The sequence below is a fragment of the Clinocottus analis genome, unplaced genomic scaffold, assembly GCF_023055335.1.
Source record: "Clinocottus analis isolate CAN_PGR_092001 unplaced genomic scaffold, fCliAna1.0.p SCAF_40, whole genome shotgun sequence".
NCBI lineage: Eukaryota > Metazoa > Chordata > Actinopteri > Perciformes > Cottidae > Clinocottus > Clinocottus analis.
The window spans coordinates 218,207-228,291 of record NW_027176154.1 but is presented as its reverse complement, the minus strand read 5'-3'; the positions used below and the strand labels follow the sequence as shown (position 1 = coordinate 228,291).

General features: G+C 46.2%; 1 protein-coding gene across 3 annotated transcripts in view; it reads left to right on the top strand.

Moving 5' to 3' along the window:
- The first annotated feature begins 288 nt into the window (after positions 1-288).
- Positions 289-10,085, top strand: part of LOC137801364 (uncharacterized) — a 10,295-nt gene continuing 498 nt past the window's right edge. Inside the window, exons 1-7 of one of the 3 annotated variants that reach the window (XM_068598761.1) lie at positions 2,934-4,074; positions 4,184-5,222; positions 7,040-8,071; positions 8,215-8,529; positions 8,656-8,898; positions 9,698-9,784; positions 9,970-10,053. In XM_068598761.1, coding sequence (XP_068454862.1) covers positions 8,008-8,071; positions 8,215-8,529; positions 8,656-8,898; positions 9,698-9,784; positions 9,970-10,053 — 793 coding nt within the window. In that variant the 5' untranslated portion in view covers positions 2,934-4,074; positions 4,184-5,222; positions 7,040-8,007. Of the gene's footprint in view, positions 1,927-2,933; positions 5,223-7,039; positions 8,072-8,214; positions 8,530-8,655; positions 8,899-9,697; positions 9,785-9,969; positions 10,054-10,085 lie in introns of those variants that run through there. The other 2 variants (XM_068598760.1, XM_068598759.1) reach the window with 2 other exon arrangements.

Here is a 10,085-nt window from a genome sequence, read left to right as displayed (position 1 = left end):
GTGTGTGTTTGCGTGTGTGTTTGCGTGTGTGTGTGTGTGTGTGTGTGTGTGTGTGTGTGTGTGTGTGTGTGTGTGTGTGTGTCACGGAGGCATCTGTTCATTGGAATAAACAACTTTCCATTTTTAGCTGCCAGGAAAAAAAAAATGGTGGAATTAGCAAAAAAATCCATCCACCCTGAGTGTGTGTGTGTGTGTGTGTGTGTGTGTGTGTGTGTGTGTGTGTGTGTGTGTGTGTGTGTGTGTGTGTGTGTTTGAAGGCTCAATTTGTATCATTTTGGTTCTGAGAAAGATGGCAGCCGGTGCGATACTAAAATTAATTCTTTTTAATCTTTAAAGGAGGAGAAGAGGTGAAATGAACCGAGAGGAAAGAGAGTAAAATGTCTGTTTTTCCTCTAAATTAACGGGACAACGAAGAAGAGAAGATGGAGGTCAGAAGACAAGATGAGATGCAAGAACAAGAAAGGAGAAATGAGACTCTTATAATATCTTAAAAAACAAAAGGAAAGATGAGACGAGGAGGTGAAGGGAGGAGGTGAAGGAGGAGAGGAGATGAGATCAGAGGAGGAGAAACCTTCTTCCTCAATGATGTCACCACCAGGAAAGAGATTAAAGATCAGAACAGAAGGAGCAAGAGGAGCAGCAGGAGGTCAAGGGTTATGAAGAAGACCATGTTTGTGCTAAACAAGACAACAACAACGAGACAACGAGGTGGAACAACAACCAGACAGAACAACAACCTGACAGGACAACAACCAGACAGGACAACAGGACAACAACCAGACAGGACAACAGGACAACAACCAGACAGAACATCAACCAGACGGAGAAACTAAAATATCCTCCAGAACTTGGACGTTCTAATAAAGACAGAGAACTCTTGAATTCTATGAAACTTTGAGGAGAAACAGGACGAAGACTCCTGATAACTGAGTGCAGGTGAAGATTAGATGAAGAGAAACAACAGAAACGCTCTTCAGGGTTCGTTAAATTAACTCCGAACACCTTCCTGTAAATCTTTCTGAAACAATAGAAGAGGAGACGAGAGATGAAAGAAGAAGCTGGATTAACGTGGAAACAGAGACAAAGGAAGACACTACAAAGTGTAAAAGACGACAATGAGGATGTTTCCTTTTAAATTAACAAGACAATGAACGCCAGAAGATAAGCAGAGATATAAAAAATGAGACAAGAACAAGGAAAGTATTCCAGATCTTTACAGGACGAGAGGTTGAAGGAGAAAGAGAAACAATGAAGACGCAGAATATACAGAGTTCTTCTTTGTAGGTTAACAGAACAAAGGTGCAGATGGTTTTTGAAAAGAAAGGAGAGGATGAACCAAAACGAGCAGGAGAAGATAAGGAGAGATGAAAGGAGAAAAGACTGAGGACACACGAAGAAGGAGACGATGGAGGTGAAGAAAGATGTGGAAAGAGGAGGAAAGAGGAAGGAGGTGAGTGAAGAGACACCCAGGAAGCTTTCCTCCTCTGTCATCTCCATTAACGAGAGAAGAAGAAGAGGTGACAGCCACGACAACGAAGACGAGGGGATGGATGGAGGAATGGAAAACCTTCCTCCAGGACGAGGACCAAATGAAAGAAAGAATGGAGAGAATGGAAACTCTTCTTCATGTGAAGGAAACACTGGAGGTGTTGTGGAAACCAGGGAACTCAAACTGAAAGCTCTTCCTCGCTCCTGTGTCCAAAAAAAACAAGACAAGAGAAGAAAAAAGAGGAGTTGTGACCACAGTGACACACCGCCACCTGTCGGCAGGTGGAGGTACTGCACCCGACTCGCCTGGAAGAAATGAGAAATGTTTTCCTGCAGTTTCCTGGAAACTCAGCGCTGCGTTAAACCCCCTGAGTCACGGGGACGCCGGGTCTAAAGAAAACATGATGTCATCAGAAGGACTAAAAACACACTTCAAAGGTAAAAGTAAAAAGAAGAATTACTCACTTTGAAAATAGCCGAAGCTTCCAGGCAGCAGCAGGACCCAAAAACTGCTGATGGCCTCTTTTCTCTCTTTGTTGTTGTTGTGCTTCAGCTCTAAGCTGAACAACATGAACAACAGGTGTAGTTTGTGAATCATCGGTGTAATTCGTCCCATTTGTGTGTTTGTGTGTGTGTGTGTGTGTGTGTGTAACAAGTACCAGATGTGATGCAGGTTGTTTACTGCCGTGTGTGTTTGCCGGTTGTTTTCTTTCCGGCTTGTGGCCTCTGTGTTCGTTACGTATCTGCTGCACGCTGCTGTTTACTGCTAGATTACCACATTTATTCCTTCTTGAATCAGAAGATATGAGCAGTGCAATGTGGTGCAATGTGGTGCAATGTGGTGCAATGTGGTTCAATGTGGTTCAATGTGGTGCAATGTGGTTCAATGTGGTTCAATGTGGTGCAATGTGGTTCAATGTGGTTCAATGTGGTTCAATGTGGTTCAATGTGGTTCAATGTGGTTCAATGTGGTGCAATGTGGTTCAATGTGGTGCAATGTGATGCAATGTGGTTCAATGTGGTTCAATGTGGTTCAATGTGGTGCAATGTGGTGCAATGTGGTTCAATGTGGTGCAATGTGGTGCAATGTGGTTCAATGTGGCGACCAGAAGGAACATTTCCATCCCGTTAAAGGACCAGACGACTTCAGGCTGCTTTTCACTTTTTAGGCACTTCATCAGATGTATTGAGGGGATCCTGCAGAACTGCTTACATATTAAAACATAAAGTCATGAAGATGAAGGTTAGAATCAACAAAACCTCTCAACACAACGCGTTCATGCACGTAGTGTCAACACAACACGTTTTCTCTTCCAACTCTTTAAATTCAGCAACTATTTGCTTGTGTTGCATCAACCTAACCGTTGTTTTTGTTGCCTAAACTTAACCGTTGGTTGTGTTGCTTCAACCTAACTGTTGGTTTTGTTGCATTAACTTAATCATTGCTTGTGTTGCATCAACCTAACTGTTGGTTTTGTTGCATCAACTTGATTTTGTTGCCTAAACCTAATCATTGGTTGTGTTGCATCAACCTAACTGTGGGTTGTGTTGCCTAAACCTAACTTCACTTGGTTATTTTGAGTGTCACCACTATGTTTTTAATTAACACAACTAATTAGTGTTGTTGCTTCAATGCAGCTTTAATTTTTAACGTTATATAAAGTTTTTTGAAATGTCGTCTTGATGAACAATGAACAACAACCGTACAGTTTGTGTCCCTGCACATGAAACCAGTGGATCCCGTTGTGTGAGTATTTCCACAAACGACTGCGAGGCCTTCGTCACTGTTAATGAACGACGAAGACTTCAGAGGCGGACTCGGAGAGGAAGATCCGCTGATGCTGCAGATATTCTGCAACAGGGATCCTCCCTGCGGGTCTCCCCTCCACCTCCTGCACCTGCAGCCCTGCATGTCGGCCATATGTCTTCATGGTGTTCAAGAGGAAGTGTTTGCTATTTATAGATTTGTCGCTGACCGCGCAGGAAGGCTTGCTTGCTTCTACGGAACTCATTTTATAAACTGTTGTGGCTGAAACGTAGCTGAAAATAATCTGCTGAAATGCTTCTTTACTGTCTCTTCGGACTAAAGGTAGAGCTTTAAAAAGACTGTTTCTGGAACCATGTTCTTAAGTCTCAGATGTGAGAAGTCTGACCTGAAAACTGCAGCGACTCTTTACTAGTTTTTGCAGTTTTTGACACCAGGAATACAGAATAAAAACCAGACGTGATAAACAACTCGTAAGTAAACCAAGTGGGACTTTCTGCGCCAAACAATAATAAATGAACCCAACAACATCCCCACACATTACCTGGAGCTGGATTATTAATGCACAAGCTTCATCGTTGAGGGTTTTTTTTAATGACACCAAAGACTTGGGATCTGTAGCGTGCCGCCATCTGGGCGTCCCTCGGGTGGCGGCGTTGGCAGCGTCGCGTCATCCAGACTGTTCGTCACAGCCGAGGTGGATGGTGCCAGTCCAACGGGACGGCCAAAAGACACTCTCTCTCCTCCCGCTGAAGAATATCAAAAGGTGCTGCACTATTTAAAGCTGAGGATAACATATGGTCGCTGATCGGATCGTCGCGGTATCTGTTTTTGAATTATTCTCCGGGGTTCATTTCAGTTTAAAAGGCACGGGGGAAGTTATTAACGAGGTCGTTTCGGGTTGTTTGTCTTTGCGTGTGTTACTTACAGACAATGTTGTGTTCAAGACTGAACCTGAACGGAGAAGTCGTGACCCAGACCAGAGTGGATCAAGACCGAGATCTGGAGGGATTGAGACCAAGTCAAGACCAAGACCAAGGAAGGGCAAGACCGAGTCACAACCAAGACGTTAAGGAGTTGAGACCAAGTCAAGAACAAGACCAGAGTCAAGTCAAGATCAAGTCAAGACCAAGTTGAGACCAAGACTTAGGCAGGGCAAGACTAAGTCAAGACCAAGACCTAGTCGAGACCAATACCAAGGAAGGGCAAGACCGAGTCACAACCAGGACATTGACGAGTTGAGACCAAGGCAAGACCAAGACCAGAGTCAAGTCAAGATCAAGTCATGACCAAGACCAGAGTGTATCAAGAGCGAGATCTGGAGGGGCTGAGACCAAGTCAAGACCAAGACCAGAGTCAAGTCAAGATCAAGTCGAGACGAAGACTTAGGCGGGGCAAGACTAAGTCAAGACCAAGACCTTTGGGGAGTTGAGACCAAGTCAAGGTCAAGACCAAGTTGAGACCAAGACCAAGGAAGGGCAAGACCGTGTCAAGACCAAAACTTTGCCAAGATAAGACCAAGTTGAGACCAAGACTACGGCGGTGCAAAGCTGAGTCAAGACCAAGACTTCGAAGAGTTGAGACCAAGTCATGACCTGGACTTTTTACGTCAAGACCAAGACCCATATCAAGACCAAACATTGACGAGTTGAGACAAAGTCGAGACCAAGACCAAGGAAGGGCAAGACCGAGTCAGGACCAAGACGTTAAGGAGTTGAGAGGCCCGGAGCAATCCGGGTAATTTACATCAGAATGTTATCCTCGAAAGTCAAACGTTTAGTCTGCTTCATTCTCCACTGAGGGCCTTTCATCATGAGGACTGAAGGGGGCGCCACCTCGGACGCCGCACCGAGTCCTCTTGAAGCATCCGTGGGGCCAACAAATATGTTTCTTAAACAATGAAGAACGAGTGAAGAAATTGAGTATTTCAATTGCTTTGAAATGACTTTTTCCCTCCAGACCTCATCAGGTAACTTGGGGATAAAAACAACAGAAAACATTCGTACCGTCCCTTTAAATCGCGTCTCATGTTCACCTTCAGCAGGGGACGTCCTGCACGTCCTGCTGGTGATTTATTGGATGAACGTGCTCCACCCGTCCTCCTCGGAGCCAGACGGAGACCTTGTTTTTAACGGGAGTCACATTACCCACAATGCCTTGCTGGCTGTGACTCCTGGACGTTCAGGGGGAAGACGGCATCAATTTATACTACACACACACACACACACACACACACACACACACACACACACACAGTATAAAAGTAGTAACCGGTTTATGATCCAACACGTCCTTACCCTTTCTTACAGACATGAATTGATGGCCTTCCTGTGTGTGTGTGTGTGTGTGTGTGTGTGTGTGTGTGTGTGTGTGTGTGTGTGTGTGTGTGTGTGTGTGTGTGTGTGTGTGTGTGTGTGTGTGTGTGTGTGTGTGTGTTGCGGAAGATTTATTGTACTGGCTCATATTATGGGGAGAAGGAACATCATCAAAAAACTCACACCAGAACACACACAACTTAAAGTGCACATGGTTGTGAATACATACTGTATATGCACACACACACACACACACACACACACACACACACACGTACACACACGTACACACACACTTTGTTGCTTTTAGGTAGGATGCGTGCACACCTTCAACTCTATATGTTTAAGGCCAAAAACAAAACAAAACCCGACAGAGACTTTTAAAAATTAATGATAAATAATGACTGAAGACGTGATGCAGACCTCCAACCTCCAACCTCCAACCTCTCTCTCTCTCTCTCTCTCTCTCTCTCTCTCTCTCCTCTCTCTCTCTCTCTCTCTCCTCTCCCTCTCCTCTCTCTCTCTCTCTCTCTCTCTCTCTCTCTCTCTCTCTCTCTCTCTCTCCCTCTCTCTCTCTCTCTTCTCTCTCTCTCTCTCTCTCTCTCTCTCTCTCTCTCTCTCCCTCTCTCTCTCTCTCTCTCTCTCTCTCTCTCTCTCTCTCTCTCTCTCTCTCTCTCTCTCTCTCCCTCTCTCTCTCTCTCTTTCTCTCTCTCTCTCTCTCTCTCTCTCTCTCTCTCTCTCTCTCTCGTCACAAACATCATCAACTCCTCACTGCTCTCTCCTGGTTGGCCTCATATCTGTCAGACCGACATCAACTTGTTGTCAGAAACAACTGTAAACCTGCCGCTGCTCAGCCTGCCGCTGCTCAGCCTGCCGCTGCTCAGCCTGCCGCTGCTCAGCCTGCCGTGGCGTCCCCCAGGGCTCGGTGCTCGGTCCCCTTCTCTTCCTCATCTGCATCCTTCCTCTTGGACAAATCCTCCGTCACCAAGATCTCCATGTCCACTGATGACACCCAACTCTATTCCTCCTCCAGGACACCTGTCTCACTCTCACCTGTCTCACTCTCACCTGTCTCACTCTCACCTCCTGTCTCACTCTCACCTCCTGTCTCACTCTCACCTCCTGTCTCACTCTCACCTGTCTCACTCTCACCTCCTGTCTCACTCTCACCTGTCTCACTCTCACATGTCTCACTCTCACCTGTCTCACTCTCACCTGTCTCACTCTCACCTGTCTCACTCTCACCACCTGTCTCACTCTCACCTCCTGTCTCACTCTCACCTGTCTCACTCTCACCTCCTGTCTCACTCTCACCACCTATCTCACTCTCACCTGCTGTCTCACTCTCACCTGTATCACTCTCACCTGTCTCACTCTCACCTCCCGGTGGTCTGTAAAAGAGTTGCTTCACAGTGTCATTTTTGCAAGTTTCCATTGTTTTTGTAACGCTGTTTCTTTTTTTTCTTAACAGAGAAAAGGAGGGAAAACGCACAAAGACAGGAAGTCAAACACAACCAGTTCACCCACGAGGCCGGGAACTTCAAAATAAAACAGGAAACAAGTGAACCGAGCTCATGACAGGATGTGTCGTTGTTGTGATAGTCGCTGCATGTGTGTGTGTGTGCATGTGTGTGTGTGTGTGTGTGTGTGTGTGTGTGTGTGTGTGTGTGTGTGTGTGTGTGTGTGTGTGTGTGTGTGTGTGTTGTATATTTGATGTGCATTCAGGAGTTTCAATGCATTCATATCTGCATGTGTAGAATCTTTAACGCTGCACAGACCAGATCGACGCTCCGTGTGACTCTCGGACGTCGTTGGAGGAACTCAGATCTCTGCACTGAAGCTTCTGACGCGATGACGTCACACACGCAGATCACACACCAGCTTCTGCAGCTACGAGGCCGAAAACACACACCAGATACAAGTTCATGTAGGCGGTTAAAGACAGTGGAGTCAGACACTCTGAGCCTCTCGGTGCTCACAGTGAGGTCGTCCTCTTGTGGTCATCGTTTCCTCGTCAGAGGGTCAAACCTGCAGAGCTCTGCTGCTGCTTGTTGACCACAATGCAACAAAAAACTTCTCCTTCAGTTCTCAGAAAAGATTAAAAAGACAGAATGAGGAACCAACCGGCTATCTGACTTCACAAGTCGGCGAAACAATCAGTCTTCACACACTCAACTTCCTCTATTGTATTTTAGACTCTCTGTAAACCTGAATGTGTATTTTTTTATTCAAACTATAAAGTTACAAAGTTCTTTAATGTCTTGACATCCACGAGAAACTCAGAGAGAATAAAAGTGAATATTTCAACCTCACACGTGGAGTCCAGGAGCGCTGACGTCGGTGTGACCACAGGAAGTAGAAGCTGCCTCCTTCCTGTTTGAAGAGGCGGCGCGTCGGAGACGTGGACAGAGGAGAGCGCGACGCCAGGAGAGCAACACGATGGCTGGATTCAGACGCATGGTCACGGCTTCACTCCTGATGCTGCAGGTGTCCATCTCTACAGGTGAGCCTGCAGTTCTGTTTGTGACCTCACGAGGACTTCAGGACCTCTGGGACACAAAGAATGAGACATTATCATATATTATAACACCACGCAGGAACTCTACGCTCATGCTCTCACCTCAGTTCATCCTTTACATTTCTCAGCAGCAATATCTGAACAATACATCGTCAGAGCAGCTGGAGATGAAGCTACTTTACCTTGTGGGGAGGAGACACCTGGTCAGGACGAGTGTGACACAACTACCTGGAGCTTCATTGGTTCAGGAAAAACAGTACCGCTGGTTAAATATGGAAAGATTCAGAAAGAAGTCAAAGATAAATCAGACAGACTGAATGTTTCAGAGAAATGTTCTCTGGTTATAAAGAATGTCACAGATGAAGATGTCGGTACTTACACCTGCAGACGGGACAAAACAAGACAAGATGAAGATGCTTATGTTGATCTGTCTGTTGTCACCAGTGAGTATTCACATCATCATGTTCTCAAACTGTCTGGTCAGAACAATATACTGAAACATTATAATGATGATGATGATAGTGATGAAGTTCCTCTTCTTCCTCTCTCAATGTCTCCATCTTCACCAGTGACTGAACACGAGGACGCTGGTGAGGTGACGGTGAGCTGCTCTGTGGCGACTTATGGACAATGTGGACTCACAGTGAAGTGGCTGCTTGAGGGCAGTGAGAGCGATGTGGTGACATCACAACCTGCCTGTTCAGCCTTGTTGAGGATTAAGAAACCTCACTTTGAGTCGTTCAAGTGTGAAGTGATAAAACAGGACATGACAGGAGTGTATAACTTCACCTTCAGCCGTCGTCCGTCCTCAGGTGAGAACATGACGAGTTGTTTAAAATCTCTTGATTGATGATCACGCAACGTACCGTTAATGTCTTGTTACAAGCCGCTACTTCCTTCAGTGGATGTCTCCGCTAGCTGGCTACAGCGGGGAGCTAGCAGCAGGGAGCTAGCAGCAGGGAGCTAGCAGCAGGTAACTAGCAGCGGGGAGCTAGCAGCAGGGAGCTAGCAGCAGGGAGCTAGCAGCAGGTAACTAGCAGCAGGTAACTAGCAGCGGGGAGCTAGCAGCGGGGAGGTGGCATTGGGGAGCTGGCAGCAGGGAGCTGGCAGCAGGGAGCTAGCAGCGGGTAACTAGCAGCGGGGAGCTAGCAGCAGGGAGCTAGCAGCAGGTAACTAGCAGCGGGTAACTAGCAGCGGGGAGCTAGCAGCAGGGAGCTAGCAGCAGGGAGCTGACAGCAGGGAGCTGGCAGCAGGGAGCTAGCAGCAGGGAGCTAGCAGCAGGTAACTAGCAGCAGGGAACTAGCAGCAGGGAACTAGCAGCAGGGAGCTAGCAGCAGGGAGCTAGCAGCAGGGAGCTAGCAGCAGGTAACTAGCAGCAGGGAACTAGCAGCAGGGAACTAGCAGCAGGGAGCTAGCAGCAGGGAACTAGCAGCAGGGAGCTAGCAGCAGGGAGCTAGCAGCAGGGAGCTAGCGAGGACAACTAGCGAATGTATTAGCGGCTTGTAACCCGACTTTAACGGTTCTTGTTCATGTTTGAGCTTTTAAAATCACATCGTTCTTTGATCATTTTAACTGAACATTTTGTTGCATTTTGTTATTTTATTTGTTAAGCTGCTGCAACAACGACGACCACAACACCACCAACGAGAAATGAACCAAACGTGACGAACAAGAAAACGGCTGAAAACAACTTGTATGGTAAGAAACCAGGAAGTTAATTTACAGTTAGAGAAGACACACAGGATGAACACTCATGTTAGACATTAGAGACAGAAATATATATATATATATATACATATATATATATATATATATATATATATATATATATATATATATATATATATATATATATATATATATATATGTATCTCCTCTCTCAGGCTTCAGGTCCATCGTTGTGCTCGTGGGGCTAGCAGCTCTCATCGTGAGCGTTGTTGCCGTCAACTTGTGGATCAGAAGTAAAGGTGAGGTCATCAGGATGAAACTCTGAGAGAGA